Raw genomic sequence first — 23016 nt, 5'->3', positions numbered from 1 at the left:
AGAACTCAAAAATAAAAAGAATACCCTAGAAATACTGTAATTCCACTGATCCAGCCCAAAAGGGTTATCTAGCTGTTGCTTTTATAAAAGAAATGCAACAACTAAGTTAGTTCACATGTTCAGCTAGGCAACTGGCTTAAGCACAGACTTAACCATTCTGGATTAGTAATCTCATCTGCTCTCCCAATTACCTTGATTACCTATAGTCAATTAGATAACTATCACCACACTGTTGTGTCCTTCCCTGCTTTTTAAGTGTATGTTTGATCACCCAATACTTCCCAGTAGCCTGCAGGCTGAGGGAGGTGATTCTGCTCCTCTACTCTGCTCTTGTGAGACCCCACCTGGAGTACTGCATCCAGCTCAGTACAAGAAAGACATGGACCTGTTGGAGTGGGGCCAGAGGAGGGCCATGAAATTGATAAAGGAATGGAACATCTCTTCTATAAGGAAAGGCTGAGAGAGTTGGCGTTGTTTAGCCTGGAGAAGAGAAGGCTCCAGGGAGACCTGATTGCAGCCTTTCAATATATAAAAGGGACTTGTAAGAAAGATGGAGACAGACTTTTTAATAGGGCCTGTAGCGATAGGACAAGGGGTGATGGTTTTAAACTAAAAGAGGGTAGATTCAGACCAGATACAAGGGAGAAATTTTTTATAGTGAGGATGGTTAAACACTGAACAGGTAGCCCAGAGAGGTGGTAGATGCCCCATCCCTGGAAACATTCAAGATCAGGTAGGAGGGGTGCCCTGAGCGACCTGATCTAGTAGAAGATGTCCATGCTCATTGTAGGGGGGGTGGACTAAGTGACCTTTAAATGTCCCTTCCAACCCAAATCATTCTATGATTCTTGTAAGTATATTTTCTGTAAACATTGTGTAAGTACCTCAACACACTGAGAAGAATTCTACTGTAGCTGAACTGTAGTTAACATTACATGAAGCAGCTGAGGAGGCTAACATCAGCTAGTCTCCTTCCTCAAATGGCTGGATTTGGGGGGCATGGGGGAGAGAAGAGGGGGAAGGAGGAAGCAGCTGAAACCCACTAACCTCATAAGAACAGAAACTTCTTCAATATTTTAACGGCTTAACAAGCATAGGTTAGATTAAGGTAGGAGGCAGAAGCTTTCTCTATGTATTCTAGAACTGAAACCTTTCATGTTTGTAGTTTTGGTGGGTGGCTCTTGGGGTTTGTTTGTTTTTTTTTTTAAATGGGTTCTGCATTGCAATCACCATTTATTGTTGAAGCTGAGGTTTATGCATCTGCCAGACTCTAACTAAAGAAACGTCTGCACAGATGCCAAGCATCTGCCACATGGTTTTGATTACACAGGAGGGAACACAGTTGGGAGTTATTTTTATAGCACTTAACAGTGGCACTACTGCTAGAAGCACAGCATGAACAGTACAAAGCAAGGCTGTATACCCATCCATTTCTCCCATTAGGCTCTACCACATAAACTCCAACTGTCCACTTATTAAAGAAGCGTGGAGTATGATGACATTAAAACATACTCTTCTGGTAAGGCAAGAATGCAGGATGAAATCTGGAACTAGTTTTTATCTTTTCTGCTTATCTTCTATACTTGTAAAAATGTTAAATTTTTTTTTTTAAACTTCCTTATTATAAAATACCATTAATACATCTGCAAAAGGTGGCAGATCAAGACTGGTGACAAGCTTCCCCCAACACAGCTCTAAAAGGCCACAACTCCGAACAGAAAGTGAAAATGACAGCGTGTGAGAGACTGAAAGAGTTAATGTCTCAAACATTGTGGTGGGGCAAGTTCTGCATAGGGACCAACTCTGTGTAACAACAAACCCTGGAACCACACACAGGTTAAAAGAAGCAGATCAGATCAGCACAGATGAGCACAGGACATCAGCAACAGGACTGGGAGGGTGTGCTGGAGAGTGTTCTGATAAGTTGAGCAGGAAGCTCACCATGCATGGCCAAAGATCAAACAATGGTCAGGACTGCAGGGAAGGGTAAGTTACTTCCCAAAAGACCACCAAGCCCACCGACCCATTTCCCAAAGGTTCTGAAAGCACAAACCACACATGACACCTAATTAGCCTAATGAGTTTGAATGCCTGCCTGAAGGAGGGGCAAGGAGATGATAAAAGGACACAAACTGAAGCCCCACGCACACGCCCACTGGAACTGGACCCCTCGGCTGACTGGACCAATGCTGAATCCAGGACCGGTGACACCTTTCTCTTTTCTCTTCCTTTTTCTCTCCCTGTCTTGCTCTCTCTTTCTCTTTCCTTTTTCATAATCCCTACACCTCATCCCTTTAGACATAAACCATTGACCAAGTCTGGGACTAGGAGTGGATCTAGCCACCTCTAGGCTCCTCTCATAGAAGGAGTCTAGAAAGCAAGGGAGTCCGCTCTGAACCTCTTGATTCAACAGGAGGGATCTCCTTCTTCCCTGAATGGATGTATATCGTTACCACGGGTTACATGGTTGTATTGGGTCTGGCTGAGATGGAGTTAATACTCCCCACAGCAGCCCTCATAGCACTGTGCCCTGCATCAGTAGCTAGAAAGGTGTTGATAGCACACCAGTGTTTTGGCTACTGCTGAGCAGTGCTGGCACAGCATCAAGGCTGTCTCCCCAACATTTTTGCCCTCCCCTCAATGGCAGGCTGGGGCAGGGCAAGATCTTGGGAGGGGACACAATCAGGACAGCTGACCTAAACTAACCAAACAGATATTCCATACCATATGACGTCAGCTCAGATATAAAAGCTAAGTAAAGGGAGACAGAGGGGGGGGCATTTTGTTTTCCGGAGCAACCACTATGCGTACTGAAGCCCTGCTTCCCGAGAAGCGGCTAGACATCACCTGCTGATGGGAAGTAGAGAATAACATCATTTGGTTTTTTTTTCTTTGCTTTCGCACGCACGACCTTTGCTATCACTGTATTAAACTGTCCTTATCTTGACCCACGAGCCTTTTGTTATATTTTCTTCCCCCCAGCTGAGGAGGGGGAGTAATAGAGCGGCTTTGGTGGGCACCTGGCATCCAACCAGGGTCAACCCACCACAATGATTTACTGAGGTAGTTCCATGCCAATTCCTGTTGAGAGAAACCACACCACCTACTGTTAGCGCCTTCCAAGTTCAGTTTGCTTCTGCCATGAATAAAATGTTTAACTGATCATTTGGTGTCGTTTCACCTTAATTTAGACTGAGGGAATTTTGAACAAAACGTGACTCCCTGGTCTGTCCAGCCTCGGTCATGACAGTGCTGAAGTCCATACTAGTCCTAGCACTTACCATGGAACAAACCTCTCACCTCATGTAAAGTACATGTTTATTCCTTTTTATGGTGGTCTAGCAGTTTTCCCTAATAACAGCTCAAGAACCCAAATGGAAAGAGATAATACGATATGGGCATCTTCATGAAAACCCTTTCATGAGTCAAATTAATACTATATATTTACACCAACACCATTTTTTTATACTGAATGCACCTACAAGCTAGACCATTCATGTATCCTTCAATGGTTTAGCCAATGCATGGAAAGTGGCTAACCAACTTTATTTAAAAGGATACCTTAAAATTAAATAGATCTTTTGGCTTTATGTTTTGAAGAAAGTATTAAAAGAACACGTGAAGAAACTAACAGGCATGCAACCTATGGGTTTACAAGCTTTCAGCTGTACAATACATACATGTTGAAGATGAAAAGTCACTGTTTCTGTAGCTGTGATCCACCAGGTTATTAACAGACAGATCTGTCCTTCTTTCCAACTCTCTTCGCTCTCTCACCAGCTCAGTTCCAAGGGAGCCAAGCATCACTGATGAAGATCTAGGAATCCTGCTATATCTCCAAGAGGAATCTAGAAAGAAAAAGTAAATAAATCCCCTGTTTTTGTAATAATTTAAAAATCCATTAAAGCAAGTACTTATGCAGACATTCTGGTTATACCGTATCACAGGCGAGTTTTAACAATACCATTAAGATGATCAAGTGGCCAGCTGCCAACATAAAGTCAAGAGCAAGCAGCACTCTGCTGATGCTGATGCTTACTTAATCTTGCAGTGAGTTAGTTCTGAAAGCTAAGCCAGAAAAAAGTAGTAATACTTTTGTGAAGAGTCAGACCCATTAACACTTGTACAGGACAGGAGGAGGAAGAGAAATAGTATCTTGCTTTCTAATGGTAGCTAGTTATTAAATAGGCTTCACAACATGGCAAAATAGCAGCTTGAAACTTAGTAAATGCTGCCATTTTAATGATGCTTGTTAAATGCTCCTAAAATTCATTTTCCAGAAAGAGAGATGAAGCTTAAATGCAGCTTACACACAACTTTAAGAACAATGACTAATACTGTTCTTGCTCATACTGCAGAGTAAAACACTTCAGTTCAAAAAGGGATCTTGTTTTTTGCTAACAGCTCCAACAACTAAATCGGGAACGTACATACTTCAGCTGTGAAAAAAACTCTTGTTCCAAAAGAAGTGTTCTTCAACAGCTCTGAAAAATCCACCTTGATTTTGTTTTACTGCTAACTTACAAATCCAAATTTAAGGACTGTGCTGGTTTTGGCTGGGACAGAGTTAATTTTCTTCCCAGTAGCTAGCATGGGGCTATGTTTCGGATTGGTGCTGAAAACAGTGTTGATAACACAGGGATGTTTTCATTACTGCTGAGCAGTGCTTATACAGAGTCAAGGCCTTTTCTGCTTCTCACACCACCCCACCAGGAGTAGGCTAGGGATGCACAAGAAGTTGGGAGGGAACACAGCCAGGACAGCTGATCCCAACTGACCCAAGGGATATTCCATACCATATGATGTCATGCTCAGCATATACAGCTGGGCAAAGAATGAGGAAGAGGGGCGGGGGGGGGGGGGGGGGGGGGGATGACGACGACGACGACACATGTTCAGAGTGATGGTGTTTGTCTTCCCAAGTCACCATTAGGCATGATGGAGCCCTGCTTTCCTGGAGATGGCTGAACACCTGCCTGCCAGCAGGAAGTGGGGAATGAATTCCTCATTTTGCTTTGCCTGTGTGCGTGGCTTTTCCTTTCCCTATTAAACTGTCTTTATCTCAGCCCACAAGTTTTCTCACTTTTACTCTTCTGATCCTCTCCACCATCCCACTAGGGCAGGAGGAGGTGGGGAGCAAGGGGCAGGGAGTGAGCAAGCGGCTGTGCAGGGCTTAGTTGCCAGCTGGGGTTAAACCACAACACAGTGTGATGACCAACTAATCTAGAAACGAAAAGATAGATAGTCCTACACCATAATGAGAAATGTTAACGGTGGTCATTCTATTAACAGAGTAAGAAAACATCAACAATACTGGGTTTTGAGCAAGAATTTATTAACTTTTATTTGGATGGCTGTGTGGTTCCATAAGGGGATATAAAGAGAACATTGATACATACTCACAAGGGTAATCTGAATGGATCTAATGGTCTGTTTCAAAACATTCCAAAAATATTTTCAATATAAGTTTTTGACTGTTATTTCCTGACCCTTAGACTTCCGTTAGCATATTGCTTAACTTACATCTATCCAAGCATCATATACTTATTTACAGCTTTAATGAAAATCTCAGTTTTTCCTGAAAGAACTCCTAGTGTAGAATGTTTCTTTTTGCCTGGCCTATATAATGAGTTGAGGCCCTGCTTAAAAAGAACTCTTTCTTCCCTGACCCCTAACAACAGTGCTCTAGCCATGACACTGTGCTTCTTGGAACACAGAGCTAAGTAGGTAATGACTTCCTTTCTGCTGTCCCTGGCACACGTAGGTTTACCAGCACAATTTGACTCATGAAATAACAGCAGCTGCACTCATTCTTTCCTTGAAATCTTAACCAATTAAGACATATTTGAACCATGAAGTTCAGCTTTACTGCAAACGGAATAGGTACAGGTAGTAATTTTGAAATTGCATAAAGTACAATTGGGTTTTCAAAAGACCACGTTAACAGCATTCTCAGTATTTTGGATACTGCTATTGGTGTGAACATACTCTTCTGTTAGGCATAGGTTTTTAATATTTAAGAATAATAAAAGCATAATATTTCAAAGCAAGTCTTTTAAAACTTGATAAAACCCAATCTTACTACTCAGACAATTTTCATGCAACTCAGCTGTAGTAATCAACCTCTCACCTGAAAAAGCAGTCAAGCCATTACTTCTCACAGAAGAGGTAGATGTACAAGATAGCTTAGGTCTCTTTGAATCACTATCTCGCTGTTGGCTATGCAGTCTTGAATATGCTCCCTGAGTTCTCTCAGAGTCACCATAACACCCAGATGTAAAATGAGAGGAAGATGATGTAGACTGAAATAACATTAAAAAAAAATTACAGACACAGTATTTCAGATGTACTTAAACTGAACAAAAGTGTACATAATGTAAGACTTACAAAAATAGTAAGGAATAACTTTAAGATGCAAAGCCTTTTTATTTAAAAATAATGTAGGATTTATGCTTGTGCTCTTGATCAGTATTCCCAGGTTTACTCAAGACAATCCCACCACAAAAAAGCTGCTTTCTACTACAATCAGTATTATTTTTCCTTTATAGATAGATGTGGCTTACAGAGGAAAAAGATATTCCTGACTTGTAAGATGCTATAAACATCATCACATATAGCTTTACAGGTCTCCAAGGAAACATAATTTTGGTGTCCAGAAATGGCCAAAACTGGTCAGCTTCATTATTTTACTTAATAGTTTAACTAATCCACCTTATTTTTTACCAGTCTGATATACTTGGCTAAGGAGTCAGTTCTAGCTTCTACTAAGCTGTTTAGACCAGATATACTTTGATTACATCAAGCTCAACTGCAACTGAAACAGTTCAGAGTAAAGAATGGGAACAAAACAATTTTTGTAGTGTACAGCACTGACGTAAAACAGTTTTCAGAAACTAGTACAAAAAAAAAAAAAAAACCCTAAACAAATACAAACTGGGATAGCCTATAAAGCTCTTAGTCTGGTTACGTGCAGCCAAGGCATTCATTTTCTATTTGAAATGCTCCGATTTTATTTTTTGATACATATAAAAACTTGAGCTCAATTAAAAAGCTCAGTTGAGCTGTTTATCCTCCCAGAAAGTATCTATAACCAAGATCCTTTAAGGATCAAACAAATTAGAGTAGATGTTATAGTTGTGGTTTACTTTTGTTATGTTTTTTACTAAGCTTAGGCCACTACTTTTTACTCTCTAAAACTAAGAAGTATCCAAGTATTTCTCTTATCCCATCATAAAAGCCAGACGGGGAGACACAGCAACTAACATCACAAATCAAGGACAAAGCCAGGTTAATTTCCCTCATGAATCATCTATTTAACATGTAACTTATCTTTTAATCATTTGCTATTTGATAAGTGGAAGTTTCAGAGTGTGTCCTGCAATGTTCACTTGTACTAGAACTTAATTTAAAAGAAAAATTAAACTTACTGGGAAAAAAAAGTGTCATTTTCAAAACTCTACAGCACCAACTTAACTAGATACGTAGGCCACTCACAACCACAGACTCCGTTTGCATGTCAACTATACGTAGAGACACCTACCATGACTTCCCCTGAAGGCCAGCATCTCTGCACTACTTCCCACTCCCTGCCCCATCTCAAACCATCTTCACCTTTAAGTCACAGTAACAAAACAAACACCTATCTAAGGTGTGAGCAGTCTCAAGTACCCAAACATCTTTCAGTTTGAAAGTGACCAGAATTTTCACTTGTTCACTATCTTCCTGCCGAGCGTCTTCACAGTTTTCTGCTTTTCCCATCTTAGTATTTCTACTGCAATTGGAAGTGTTTTATTGTCATTCTATAGTGCATAAGCATGTCAAAGCAGCAAACTACTTTGTTTTTGTAATTATGAAGGCACATTCTGGAGCCCAGTTAAGACAAGCTGTTAAGGCCTGAGCCTTGGATCTCAGTCAGGTAACAGTTCAGCCTCCATTATCTTTCACAGTATGTTGTAAGCAGCATGTAAGTAAGCACAGTCAGACTATGAACTGCTCCTCCACAACTAAGTTTTCTAAAGCAGGTCTCCGAAACCATGAACTTTGTGTTAACTCACAAAGCAGGTACCATCCAAAAAACACACCCCCTAGAAATACCTGATGGAACAAGCTGAGTATAAATGCTATTAATTTTGCCATCCATAGGACTATAACATGTATGAGATTCTAATCACCCTCTCCTTTTTTCTTCTTAAACAGATACTTGCAAAGGCACTCTCATTTCAAATTTTTTTCTTAACTATTAGTAAAACTAATATAATTATTATTTTAATCCTCCAAATAACACCACTATCTTCCTGCTTTCTCTCTAACTTGACTTAATAAGATCTACTTATCTAGAAACATTACAGTGAGCCCCTACTAGCAGCTTTTCAAATTGGGAAAGCTAAGGTAAAATCCTGATTTTTTGTTTGTTTGTTTGTTTAAAGTATTACATATTAACAATTCTCACCAATCTGCTTCTGCTTCCCAAAAATCTTCCAGAATGTGGATGGTCAAGTGTCCCCGAGTAGCGAGTTGGAGAGGATGTTGTAAGCTTCCAAGGAGTTTCACGGGTGTCTCTTTCTCCAATTCCCCAGTCTCTACTGGAACTATTCAATACACTGGATTCCTGAAGAACAACATGCTTATCATATGCATCTTGTAACTCAAAATGAACTCAGTATCTGATCTGAATATTGAAAGTACAAGGAAGTGAAGGTACTAACAAATCTGGAAACCTTTCATGAGAAACCTCAAGGGATACCCAAGAAGAAACGAAACAGGCTTAAGAGAGAACCACTGCCAAATGCAAAGATTTTTTTTAATTACTTTCTAGCAATTATCAGCTCCTTTATCTGTCCTCTCATTTGATGGTGGACAATAAAAAGTTGAAGTGTAAGTCTTTTGAGGCATTACCCCAACTTAAGATACACCAGCAACAGGGCAGAATTAAGGACCTCACTTTCAAGTGTTAAGTAAAAAAACCCACATATGTAGATAAAGTCTCCACGACAGCAAAAGCGGCTTTTTGGCCACTAAAGCAAGCCAGCTGTCTTGTCCTGGTCATCAGTTTTAATACAGGAAAGAGTGGGTGCAAAAGAGGGGAGGGGGCAGGGGGGCGGGGCAGAGAAAGAAGAAAAATCATGTTTTGGGCCTACTAGCAAATAATTATTTTTACATAAGGAGCATGACCTGTTCTAGTAAAATAGAGGGGACAACAAATGTCAACCATGTCATCAAGTTATTGTTCCTTTCAAAAAAAAAATACCACACTACTGCAAATTATACAGTATCTTCTCTGAGTCTTAAACACTTCCCTTTTACCACTGCTTAAGTTTTTTATTTCTCTGCAGTCTATTCCAATAATCCATCATTGGATTATCATCATAGTGGTAGGGAAGGCTTGGAAATTAGTCATTATTAATTCCAATTACATTTCATGCAAGCAGCAAAAATGCATTTCCATTTTTCACTACAAAATTGAAACTTTTGTGTCTCTAAGTTTCTTATACATCACTAGCATTGAAGACCACCATAAAACAGTAAAAAGCACTGGGTACAAACCACTTTGGGCTTAAGAAATAACATAAATAGTTTTAGTAGCCCATTTCAGGCACAATGCAAAGATACTGAATCCACAGCTTGACATGCATAACAAAGACTGTTTGGCAAAACAGCCCTGCAAATAAACATTGTTTGCCGCATTACTTCAGAACAAAGTGCTCAAATTATTTCAAGTCTGATGTCTGCAGGGCAATGACTGTAACTGTTCTTCTTGCGTTTTCTCTTCCAAGACACAAGAGCTCTAATCTTTACCATGGCTACACAGGCAAGCTTCTAATAATGAAACTGGGAACTGTTTAACATGCAAATCTGTCTATCATTAATAGAACCTAAGGCATGAGGTTCTACGCTACTACTTTCACTGAATTTCAATGAATAGATGATAATTAAGGAAAGACATCGCAATTTAATCTGCTCCACAGAATAATCGTTGAAATTAGTAGAATTAATAGAAATAACAGAAATCCAACCATTTTATTACAGCTAAGCAGGGTTTGTAAATGATTATTTATCCACCCTCTTTCTATGAGCTATTAATACTACAACTACAGTAGTTTCTGTCACTATTTCTTTAAAATTGTAGTATTAGGATTTTAAAAGCTGAACAAATATTCATGTTCATCATTCTGACAAGCAAAATTAAACCTGAAAATAAAGCATCAGGCAGTAAGTTTTCTAATATTTCAAAGTCTCAGTAAGATTCATCAGGTTTTGAAATTATTTCATCTACGGATACTCTCTGCCCCTGAGGGCAAGACTACATGACTTTAAGATAAAGGCAAAGCTCTCTTAGTTAATATGACCCATACCTGCAGACGTAACTGATCTTGAAATACTTGCCTTTCCTTTTTCTCCAGCTGTTAGACTCTGAAGATCTGAGAATTTAATCTCATTTTAAGTGTCTGGATCACCACAGTAAACACCTTAATCCAAGAACAACCCACTCACACTAGCACAGCACTGAAAGCCAGTTCATGGAACTATACCATCTACCATTCTAATGCCAACACAGCTTTTGGTAGCTGTGACATCGCTGCACTGCACTCATTTCTTTGAAAGATGTCCCAAGGCCAAAATAGAAAGAAAAAAAGCAACATACTGGATATCAAAAAAGTGGCTTTAAGAGAAAGTAGACGACCAGGCATGATGTCAGGAAAGCTCAACCTAATTGCTATATCTGAAACTAAAAAAAGATCTCAGTTTGCTTTCTTCCTTCGGTTCAGCTTAGGACTATTTCATAACCTTTGTCACAACTTAACAATTAAAGCATTACACAAGGTATTCTATCTTTGGTGTCTGTTTTCAGTAGCAGAAAAACGTGATCGGGAAAACATTCAAAACAATTGTATACACCACACTTGACCCTATCACTCCATTAAAAAACAAAATCCAAACTTCCACTTCATTTCTCACAAAAAGGTTAACAATGCTGTATCATAAAGCATAGGAAATTTTTTTTCTCCTACTGTTACACTAATTTGATTTTTGTATTGTGTCTACCTTTTTTTTTTTTTTAGCCCTAGTCAAAACCAAATACTGGAAGTTTGAATGCTCTGTATCCAAAAGTTTTTGAGTTAAGCCATAATCAAGTATGGTCTCTAGCTGCAGAAATGAATTTACGTTAAAAAGCCAAGTCTCCAAGTTCCCTTTCCTCTAAATACCCAAAGCACTACTGATAGTCATACATTTTTTCTTCTAAATGACAAATCTTTTAAATTATTTGGAACTGAAGTAGCTCTTAATATTTTAAGGTAGGCTTCTGAATGGATTAACAAAGCAAAAAGGCCTGCCCATTCCATTCCTATATGACTGGACTTAAGCTTATTTAAACTATTTGTTTCTTCTTGCCCCAGCCACTTGTAATCTTAACCTGCAAGCAATAATGGAATTTGATCCTAACAGCTCTGTAAGTACCAAAGGTTAGTCAAGAGAGGGAGCTTCCCTGTACTTTTATCACTAAGCACTTGTCTTGTGTAACAAGCTCTCAGACTACCTTCTATGAATTGGAGTGGAAAGAAGGGATACAACATCATCTTCTATACAATTATTTCCCCTCTGTTCTAACTGCAAAGTGTTATAAAGATCACTGCTCAGATTAGAAGCACTTTGCCCAACAGGAAATAGTCAAAAGATAATATATAGTGCAGTGAACACACTGCAGTTCATGTAATAAATGAAATAATGTACATAACTCTCTTGTGTTATAATTTCCTAACAGCAGTAACACATCTAACTTCACAGCACCAGTTCAGCTCAAGACTCATCTTCTTACCAACAGCTTTCAGTGTGATATGTAGGGTGTGTGAGTCCATAAATCCCTACAACTATCTGATTTGGTTTGGATCCTAACACTATCTGATTTGGTTTTACTGAGCAGACAGCCAGTGAAGAATGTGCACTATATGAACTAATGAACACATGCATGCTAGATGTGGCAAATATAATGCATATACATGTAACTGTGCTAAAAATAATTAATGCTCTATTACTTGTAAAACTGTTTCTGGAAAAGGCATTATATAATACAATGTCCCAGATAATTTGTCAGCAGGGACCAAATTCATAACCATTTTATCAAAAAATATGAACATTTAATCACGGAGTCAAGTTCTGCAATTTCGAAGACCACGATGGGCTTACATTTCTGGGCCCAAAATTGAGGTGAGAACTGCTGACAGTAGCAGAAACAAAATAACAAGAGAATTGAGCCAAACAGCAATCTGTTGTGTCCAAGCGCCCAAAATAATTTCTGAAGCAGTTTAATCTCTACTTCCCATAACACTTTCAAAGTGAAAGTACCTGCAGTGTGACTTCTTATTCTTGAGCATGGCTCCCTTCCCCCACAAAAGCAATTTGGTTAGTGTAAAATGTTGCATGTGAAACAGCAGAGCCTTTACCTCAGTCCTGTCTATCACACACAAAGGCTAGCTGTATTAACATACTGACATGACAGTATGATGTAAGCCTACAGGTCCTCTTCTTACCTTCACAAAATGCAAAGAAAGTAGGTGCTGCAGAGCACTACAGCCTACTGTCAACTCTTAGAACCGCAACATATTCCTATACTTTTTGCATCATCCACACATGAAATGTAACACCCTATACACATCAAAATTCAAACAAAATCCTCACCTCTCCTCAACAGAAAACCCCACTTACCCAGGATTAAAACTGCAGTGACTAGTGCCAAAACAGACCCATAGTATCAGGATGCCCTTCATTCACCTAACATCTGATTTTTAAAGGTGCAGCTACAAACAAAGCAGGTAAAGATGGCAAACCTAGAACTACCAGTTCACACTGCAGAATACTGTCATTGGCCTGGTTATTAAATCCTTGCATTTTAGAATTAATCTTGGGTTTTGTTCACAACCGTGGGGCTCTGGGTAGGACTTTTCCTTATATTTCCACCCCACCCCCCCCCTTTTTTTGCTTTAGTCTGGGGTTTAGGGCTTTTCTGGGTGGAAAACAGACATTAAATTAATTTATACTACACAGAAAGAGACAAAACACATTACCTGGTATCCAGATTCTAATCTCCGTGAAGATTCTCTTGCGCTATATGCACCAGCTAAACTGTTTCCAGTCAATGTTCTAGATCCTAGCGAAGAGCTGGAGGCCTGAACAGATATCCTTCGAGGAATTCGTGAGGGTTTTGACTCCATTCTTTTTATCCTGCATAAGGACACACAGATCATTTTTTCTTTTAGAAGCAGGGACCTACATGCAGAACATGCACAAGTCTTTCTGAGTACATCATAAACATGACTCGCACATACAAATATTTACACAGTGCTCTGGTCTGACTGTGCATCAGTAAGATGGGGAAATGAGTTCTTACCCTAGTTTTTATAACCTCTTCTTTAGATCTCCTCCCATTGCATGTTAGAAAACTAAAAAAAAAAAGCCCTTTTTGCTTTTTCTTATTATATTAGAATATATTATTGACATTATATTACAAGTGGGACTCCATTAAGAACTCTGCACCTCTAGTATTAACACAAAATGAGCCAGGACTGAGGGAAAGAATCCTCAGATTTCCTAAATTCTTATTTTACTTGTCTGTTAATGAACTGTACCTCAACACTTGCAGAAACTACACTAATGTCCTGGTTTCAGCTGGGATAGAGTTAACTGTCTTCCTAGTAGCTGGTACAGTGCTATGTTTTGAGCTCAGTATGCGAAGAATGTTGATAACACTGATGTTTTCAGTTGTTGCGAAGTAATGTTTAGACTATAGTCAAGGATTTTTCAGCTTCTCATGCCCAGCCAGCGAGAAAGCTGGAGGGGCACAAGAAGTTGGCACAGGACACAGACAGGGCAGCTGACCCAAACTGGCCAACGGGGTATTCCGTACCATGGGACATCCCATCTAGTATAGGAACTGGGAAGGGGGGGGGGGGGGGGGGGGGGGGGGGCAGGGAATCGCCGCTCAGGGACTAGCTGGGTGTTGGTCGGCGGCTGGTGAGCAATTGCCCTGTGCATCATTTGTACATTCCAATCCTTTTATTACTACTGTTGTCATTTTATTAGTGTTATCATTATCATTATTAGTTTCTTCTTTTCTGTTCTATTAAACCGTTCTTATCTCAACCCATGAGTTTTACTTCCTTTTCCTGATTTTCTCCCCCATCCCACTGGGTGGGGGGGAGTGAGTGAGTGGCTGCATGGTACTTAGTTGCTGGCTGGGGTTAAACCACGACAACTAACTAAGACTTATTCTTCAGGGTCAAAACTATGGAACTTCGCCCTCCTGCAGAAAAAAAAAATACAGTTGCAGTCCACCCACCTCAAAGATATATTTAACTTCTCCAAAGACAACTCCCATGAAAATTAATTTATACAAAAGAGTACATGCTGGCTCACAGGTGTATATATAAATTTACCTTTGAGTCACTGGGTGTTTATTTGGTCTTTTGGTATTTCAAGGCATTTCAAAAGAAATGCTGGTGCCTTTTCTGCATGAGAAGTGATCCTGCAGTCATTCCTGTCCTTGAAAGGGTATCTTGACTTAACGTTGCTCAAAAGCTCCAGATAGCTAGCTAACTGGTTTGCTAACATTCACAGATTCTCCCTCCTCAGGATGGTACAGACAGAATCAGACCACAAAAGGTAGCTCTTAAATAAAAAATTTAAGAGAACTACAGTATACTCAGTGGTGTGGTGTGGGAAGAGTAGCATGATAACTAACAACCCTAAAACAGATACCTGAAAACTCCACTGATACAAGGTGATTTGCAAAAGTGGTACAATCAGGGTTTTTTAACCGCTTAATTCTGGCCTAACCTTCTGAGAATGGGAATAAGCTATATCAGAAAAAAAAAATTATCAATCAGTAAAGTACATTTTTTTCCACACATCAGCCATGCTCATCAGTAACACGGTCTGTGAAAAGCTGCTGCATCAATCCTGACATACCTCATGTGGCTGCAGTTTCAAGTTGAGTTCACATACTCAGGACTTTTAGTCTTAGCTGAAAGTCATGCTGCATTACACATTCTACCTGGTACAAGCTACTTTGTACAGAACTCCATTGACCAAATAATTGGACAGCTGAGGTTAATTTCCTTAATGGAAGGTTTTTTAACCACTGTTCTGGTGCACATACCATTGCTAGCTTTACAACACAGGTCACAACATAAAGTAGCCTAAATGCTTAATCTTTCAAGTAGGGCTCTTTTTTTTTTTTTTTAAATTTGAAAAAAAAAAAAAAAATTTAACATAAAGCATACCAAATTTAAGTGAATGTTTACATTCATGTACGAAAGAGCTACTGGGTTGTATTACGGAGATGCACAGCAGCTTCTAAAGCATGCTTCAGACATTAGTGACCCATTTGCTTTTGCCAGAGACATCACCAGTTAAACAAGATCACTTCAGGAATCTGAAATTCTCACTTGTCTAACTTTGGATTAGGAACACGGAATCATGAATTTGTTAAATTTCCCAGATCACATTTAAACCCCTAAGTAAGTATCGAGCAGTTGTATGCAATTCTCAAAGTTTTAAATACAGCTCTATCAATAAGAATGCTCTAAGCAGTGTTCCAAAGTACAGAACAACACTGTCAGTCAAGGAAGCTTAAAAGAAATTCAGTAAGGACAAACCTAATAATCTAAGCTACACCACTTAGTGGATCATTTGTGCAATAAAATGTAACAATCACATTTCTTTGTATTTGTAACATTAGATAAGACACTGTAAAGATGGTTAATTCAAGCTTTAGCGTAAGCTGCCATAATGTGCACTGCAAGTTTAGTACTTGTCTGAAGCTGCACTGAGTGTGAAAAAGTAACTGTTCAAGTTGCAAACTGTGAAGCTAAATTAATGTTATAGCAATACAGGCTAGAGCGTATGCTGAATAGGACAGCTGTAGGTCTTGAAGAGATCTGACATCCAAAGGACTGTTTATCTACCTTTTACCCTGATACAAAATATAAGGGACAGACACACAGAACAATGGATCCAATTCTGTACTGTTAAGTACTTGACAAAGAGTACCAGCATTACCCCTTTTGTTAGGGATCATTCTGTTTCTGGATCACTTTGCTTCAGGTAGGTGTGGAACCAGATGAATTAAATAACATAGACAGAAGTCAGACACAGACATATGTAGAATACACAAAGGTTCTAAAAGAAGGGATGGAAGCTTCTACCGGTAGAAATTAATGTCCAGACGAACAGGGAGAATAGACAGAAGTGTAAGAAGTTATAAGAACTTCAAGACTAAATTAGAGATCATCTAATACTAATAAAATTGCTTATGCTCCATCCACAGAACAGACAAAAGAAGAGCATTCAGATCAGAAAGGACAGGGTGGAAGACTGTGGACACCAGAGCCAGCTATCTCTAGAAGCTAAAATGGAGTGCAAGATTAGCAAATTGCTTCTACAAACATACATAAAAAGGCACAAAATTAATTTTCTCCTCCAGTGGTAACCCCAAGAGGACAATGCTATCAATCAGCTTTATCTCGTAAATTAGAACAGGTTGTGATTTCAACCTGAATATGTCGGGATGATACTATCTATATAATATTTTCTTTCTCAAAGTAAAGAAATCTTGCAGAAAGTATACACAAAAAATGCGTTAAAACAAGATAAAGGCAGCACATTAGAAAATGCAAAATTTCATATGTCAGTTTATGCATATACATTATGATTAATTTCAACCATACATTTCTTCTGCAGTCCTGGCCTCAGCCAGCAAACTAGAAGGATCTGCTATAAAGATGAATCAGAGCTGTGTAACAACAGGCATTTGACAAGAGGAACCCTGCCTTGTTTGATACAGAGGTGGAAAGGTACTGAAGAAAAAGCCTTATGGTCTAGGCAAAGAACTTCTGCTCCAGGAAACTGCATTTTAACTCTGCTTTTCAACAAAGATTCAGTGCCATGAAGCATGTAATCCAGATTAATCATATTTTAGAAACCACTACACAAGAGGTCTTCAATTTCTGGGCACCCATCATAAAATGTGCTTGGAATCCAACTTGCAGAAATCATGAAAGCACATATCTGCAACCGAAGTCAGTGGTGCCATGACTTGAATATATTCGATAGATTAGCTACTAGGCATCTCAACTTTGGTAATCAATACTAGTAAGAAGTCTTCTGGGGTTTTTGGGTGGTGGTTTTTTGGTGCTGGGGTTTTTTTGTTTGTTTGTTTTTGTCCAGAGTTCTTTGAAAACCATTTTAAGCATTGTACCTTGGAAGCTTGAGAAGCAACCATCTTCATAGTTGGCTTGAATACACAAAATACACATATAAGACACATGCTGATCATGGTAACACAATGAGGTGGTCAAGGTGAACGTGCTAAGCTATCACAGAAGACAGGACAGAGCGAGACAGTAGTCTCACAATAAAAAAAAAAAATCATATTACTAAAGCCACAATAATACTTGTCTGCAAGGGGAATATCATGTTTTTAGAGGATATTTCAGAATGAGAATGGTTCCCCTTTACAGTATCAGTATCTTAAGCATTTTTTTGAATGAGCACAAAGACACTCAAATTAAAACCTCAAACATTTTGTTTACCCACACAGGAATGCAACAAATCTCAAGTGGTAATTAACATGCTGTAATGAGTTCTATAATAACAAAGTAGTCACCTCAATTTACACAGAAGGTAGTGAGGCCAAAAAAATACCTAAATGACTTATCTGAGGAATTAAAAAAAAATTCAAAAAAAAGAAGTCTAAGTTGTGTTGCAGCCTGAACTGATTTAAAAGCTTGTTGTTGCCACAAAGAAAAGGAACACCTTACTCAAATATGACGCCTGCTGTGTCCTTCGTTGAGCAACCTCAACACACGATCCTAGCAAAACACACTTCAGGCTTCTCCATCATTTTGACACTATTCATGCTGGTATCCAACAACAGAGAAATGAGAAAGGGAACAGCAGGGTGAGAAGCACTCTTGTCATCAAAACAATGTATTTCATCAGCTCATGCCATGTTACACAACTTAGCCATCAAAACCTCATGGAAAAATCTGGAAACAACTCTTGTGTCTCCTGGAATAAGGAATATATATGATGCCTCTCAAGACTTGGTAAGAAACCAAGTTCTGGAACCAAACTTTAAAGTTGTACCTGGGAAACAGATGACAAGCTTTAAATGGCAGGTGGGAGCTGAACAGCCTACTTTGAGTATACAGCTCAAATGTCCTGCCTTTCTTGATCTGTCATCCCTCCAACTACATTACAAAAGATCAACTAGACCTAACATAGCCACAGATAGAGGTAACAAGAGATGAAAGATCCAAGAGGTCTTTGCGGGAAAGCAGTGTAATCTCAAAAGGCAAAAATAACACAAAGAGCAAATATTTCAAATAAAAACTTCTCACTCCTCCTCTCTTCTGCCCTGACCCCTCCTGCTGAGAAATGAGAGGCAGTTTGAGATAGTCATGTATGTCTACCAGTATGGGAAGCCTTTACTAGCTTCCATGTTTTCTACTAACAGCTTAAAGCACTCTTGTACCCTCAATCAGGGCGAAGCACACGCTTCACTCCCAGCTCCCAAGTTCAAGTTTTCTACCTTGGAACTAGGTGGTGACACTTCCACCTAACTCTTGAGCTTTTGTGTCTACAGGTTTTTGTACGGTTCGGTATACAACTGTTCACGAGACTTTCTCCCGAGCAACTTGTGATCACGTGCCTTCTCCAGTGTTTACTCACAATCACGTCTTTACGACAAACAAGATGGAGTTCAGGGACAATTATCTCAGTCTGCGCAATTCTTTGTTCGGGGTATTTTCTCAACCTTCAATCGAGGAAGGCTGACAAAAACACCGAGCAGCCTCTCGGGAGTCCCGCGAACAAGAAAAACGTTTACGAATGCCGATCCTCTGCCTACGCTGCAGCGGCTGGTGCCATGACGCTGGGCTATGCCCCCAGACCGGAGCCAGCAGGCCCCAGGCAGCGGGTGCTCGGCAGAGCCACTGAAGAGGGCACTTACCCTCCTCGCCAGGCTCCAAGGGAGAGGCCCGGCCGGCCCGGCTTCGGCTTCGGCTCCGGCCGGGAGCTGACGGCCGCACCCCTGCTGCGCCCGCGCTCCCGGCCAAGGCCGAACTGGGGCCGGCGCCAGGCTGAAGGGCAGCGCCGATCGCCCTGCCCCGACCCCGCACGGCAGAGGCTCCTCGGAGGAAGGAAAGGAATGGGGTGGGGGGACAGAGGGCACAGCTCCGCTGCCAGAGAAGGCGCGGAGGCCTGCGGCCGTCCGAGCTGCTTCGCAGAGAGGAGGGCGGAGGAGCCAGGCGCCAGCCCCGAGACAAAATGGTTCCCCCCAGCCCTGGCGCGGAGCCGCCGGCCCCGGCACCGCACGCCGCCGCTAGCTGGGCCGTACAGGGACATCTTCCCCTCCTCGGCACCGTAAGCGGCCTGTACTCACTCTCGCGGCACAACCCTCACGCCGCAGACATTCAGGGGCTGAGGATCCACCGGAGGGGCCAAGTCGGGCCGGGCCCACGGGCTGCCACGCCAAGGCGGCCGCCTCTCCCTGCAACACAATGGCGACGGCCCGGACCCGCACGACTGTCGATCACCACCCACGCCCCACCCATGCCCTGCTCTCGCGAGAACTGCGGCGGGGGTTGCCGGGGTGGGGGGGGAGCCGAGGCGGCGGTTAAGGCTGGTCACTTCGGCCCTTGGAGATTAAAATTACGGTGCTCCGCAAAAGGAAGGCGATCTGAAAAATCCTCACATTGAAGACAGAATTCCTTTTCTTTTTGTGGGGAACGCCCCGAAAGCCACGGTTTGAATTGACTTTCAAGTTCAGCGTTCAGCCTTAAAACTGCAAGCAGAAGTGTTGAGTTTTCTCCCTGTGCTGCACGCTCTTCCTAGTTTCAGTATTGTTTTGTAAATAAATCCCGTGTGTCTCTTGAACAGCCACACGCCGTCTGTGTTCGATTTCGGGTCCCTGAAGGACATGGTGGGATGGGGGTATTGGAGAAAGCCACCTCAACTGCGAAGCGATGGCAATGCCATTCATTGTAATTGTATTCAGACTGCAGTTTTGTACTCTTGGAAGTACTAGACGTTGGCAGACATTTCTCCTTGAGGGGAAGATTTTGCATGGCTTACGAAATCGGGAGATAATCTTACCGAATTCTGAAAATGCCAAGCCTTCACAAAATCTCTGTCAATCCTAAACCACTGATGGTTTACAGAGTCCCTGCCCACCGCAGAATGTGGCAGAGATCTCACACTATTGTGTTTTCTGAACCAGGCTCTGAAGACGACATGGTGTGTTATTACTAAGGAGTCCAGGCTTCTATTGCTGCAGTCAAAAGTATCAGTATTTTACTGAGCCAATATCCATCTGTCATCAGTCTACATACAGCAGGGCTTTCCTGAATCTCAATGTCACAGCGAGTGCCCTAGATTGCATTGTTGCAAGTCAGGTAAAGGGGTGCGCAATAGTAGCTGACTGGCCATTCTTTAAGGCAGGAAAAAAGAAAGAAAAAAAAACAACAAAAAAACCCCAACACAAAACCAGAAAACATGACCAGCCACCCTGGCACAGGCCTACAACACATACAAATTCAATGTGTGCATGCCTAATAGCTCTGACAGATCTGGGACACATGTAAGACCAGCTAGGCTGGTTAGAAACTAGCCAGGTGGCATCTCTAAATTATGGGACAGTCCTATGTTTAGCAATATCCTTGATTCTGTTTCCCATTCATGCTTTTAAATGTGTTTTTCCATGTGTTTGGATTGTGATGGGTTTTGTGCACTGGTTCTCTTCCATAGAGAAATGGTGGGCAAAGTACTAGTGAATTGGAGACGAGGACAAAGGGCTGGGAAGAGCTGTAAACAGAGCGAGAAGTAATTGAACAAAAACTGGTAGGAGAGAAAGGCTGCTGGTTTTTTGCTGATGGGCATGTTGCCTTTCACCAGCATGCCCAAAGCAATGCTTACTGGACTTGGAAAAATCTTGTCTATAGCAGCCAGAAGCAGGCTGCTGCCCCTGCCAGTAACATTTATTTGGCGTATCCGTCTCCAGGGAAAGAGGACAGCTGGGAATGGACTTCATGAATCATTCCAGCAGTAGTGGCTGCCCTTTTTCCTGGTTAGCAAACAAGAACATTTATAGAGTTAGATCTACATTAAATTAAATCCTTAAAGGAGGCATTCTGTCTTTTAGTCATGCACAAATGAACTGTAATTCACAGATCAAGTAAAACGACTGTGTGAATATAGAGGACAGAGCATACAGCCCTCCTGCAGCCAGAACAGAGCATAGTCACCACTAGGCAAGTCCATTATGCTTTTCTTTTTAAAAGCAAGTTAAAAGGTAAGTAGGGTAAACTCTATCCAATACAAAACTTCAGAGCTCTTCAACTCAGTCTCACTATCATCAGAAGAGGATTTACTGGGGGTGCTAAGAAAGATGTTCTACCATTCACTACAATAGCCCTGTCCAGTTCAATGCACAATTTGTATTACTTGAGGGTTGATGCAATCCCCTCTTATTAGCAATCGATGAGCCGTTTGTTGGCCATACTCTTGTCACAACTTTATTCCTCTTCTTAGAATAAAAAAAATTACACTATCACCTGAGCTCATAGGCTTGCATTTTTTTTAATCTGCATAATGGATCAAAGATCTACCCTGTAATATTGCAACACTGCATAAGTAAATTAGTTTAATTACAAATATACAAAATTGGGAAAGGTTAAGATACAATGATCACCGCATTTGACAAAGATTTCTCTACATTGTGAATTGCTGCTAAAATGGCACCATCTAATGAGCCTGGAATACAGTTTGGGTTTTGTCTTAAGGAAAATGTCAAAACGTTGGGTGATAGTGGCTGAAATCACAAAAGCCTGTGTAATAATGTGCTTGTAAATGGCAAAGTAGGAGGTTTAGAGTACAATCAGCTTCATTATGTCCTTTAACCATATAAAGAATATGGAAATAGGCAGGTTCAAGTCAGGTAATTATTAACAGATTTACTACCCCTAACTGTCCTTTCTTACATCCTCTCACAAAAGCTGTTTTTCCACAAATGACTGAACTTTTCATAGAGTCTGTCCTTAACTTCAGTAGATCATACTCTGAAATTTTAAGATGGTCTGAAATTGGTGTTGTCTAGTTGTCTAGTTTCAATCTACCCACGTTAGTAAGTCATTCTTAAGTCAGATTCACTTCTAATAACTATCTGGAGATAGACACTTTCCAAAGAGTTTTCATAACATTTCTGACTAGAATGCAAGATTTTTATTAGGGAGCACTGATTTTTTTTTTTTTTAATGCAGTTTAGATTGCATCTTGTATATTCAATTGTTATGAAGGAATTTCTATTGCTTAACCCAGGCTAGAGCAGTGGAAATTACTCCTTTGATGATGAAAATGTCATTGCTTATTGTTATTTAGGAAGAAATTTTTGCTGCTGAAAACCTAAGAAAACTTCGATAGCCTTAAGATATCTTTCTATGTGCCTGAGTTATAAGAATTAAATAACTGCACAAAACCAACACATGTATATACATGAACACATGGGGCTGAAAAAGTTTTTGAACACGAATAATAGCAATGTAAGATTTTATTGAAATCTATCTGAGCTCTGTCACTGAGGATAGTATGTAGTGGGGAGTACAGTATGTTTTACTACTGTGTTGATGAGAATGGACCGGAATCCAGGAACAAAATAATTATTGTTATTGTGTTATTATGACTAATTTAGTGTTAAAGCAGAGAAGGAAGTGGGAGGAGCAAAGCATCAGGAATTCTTAGTTGCATGTACACACAACAAGGGAATCATTATGCTTTTCCTGTAATTGAAATACAGGCAGTAGTGTTGTCTCTCTCTCTCTCTCCCCCCACCTCAAAACAACTACTTTATTTACTTAGTTAGTTAGTTAGTTTCCTTAATTTATATTATGTCCATCATTTTTATGGATAGGAATAAATGACTGTGATTAAAATAGAAGACATTTTCAACTCTTGGTGAAACTACAT

At 40.4% G+C, this 23016-nt stretch overlaps 1 protein-coding gene across 5 annotated transcripts in view; it reads right to left on the bottom strand.

Moving 5' to 3' along the window:
* MARCHF7 (membrane associated ring-CH-type finger 7) overlaps nucleotides 1-19597 on the bottom strand; it is a 29696-nt gene extending 10099 nt beyond the window's left edge. For 2 of the 5 annotated variants that reach the window (XM_075029168.1, XM_075029169.1), the window contains exons 1-4: nucleotides 13062-13218; nucleotides 8450-8608; nucleotides 6131-6302; nucleotides 3681-3848 (exon numbers count right to left, since the gene is read on the bottom strand). In XM_075029168.1, the coding sequence (XP_074885269.1) occupies nucleotides 3681-3848; nucleotides 6131-6302; nucleotides 8450-8608; nucleotides 13062-13208 (646 nt within the window). In that variant the 5' untranslated portion in view covers nucleotides 13209-13218. Of the gene's footprint in view, nucleotides 1-3680; nucleotides 3849-6130; nucleotides 6303-8449; nucleotides 8609-13061; nucleotides 13219-14429; nucleotides 14704-17813; nucleotides 17913-19438 lie in introns of those variants that run through there. The other 3 variants (XM_075029171.1, XM_075029170.1, XM_075029172.1) reach the window with 3 other exon arrangements.
* Nucleotides 19598-23016: the final 3419 nt, after the last annotated feature.

The sequence above is a fragment of the Buteo buteo genome, chromosome 5, assembly GCF_964188355.1.
Source record: "Buteo buteo chromosome 5, bButBut1.hap1.1, whole genome shotgun sequence".
In the NCBI taxonomy this organism is placed as follows: domain Eukaryota; kingdom Metazoa; phylum Chordata; class Aves; order Accipitriformes; family Accipitridae; genus Buteo; species Buteo buteo.
This window is presented reverse-complemented; position numbering and strand designations above follow the sequence as displayed.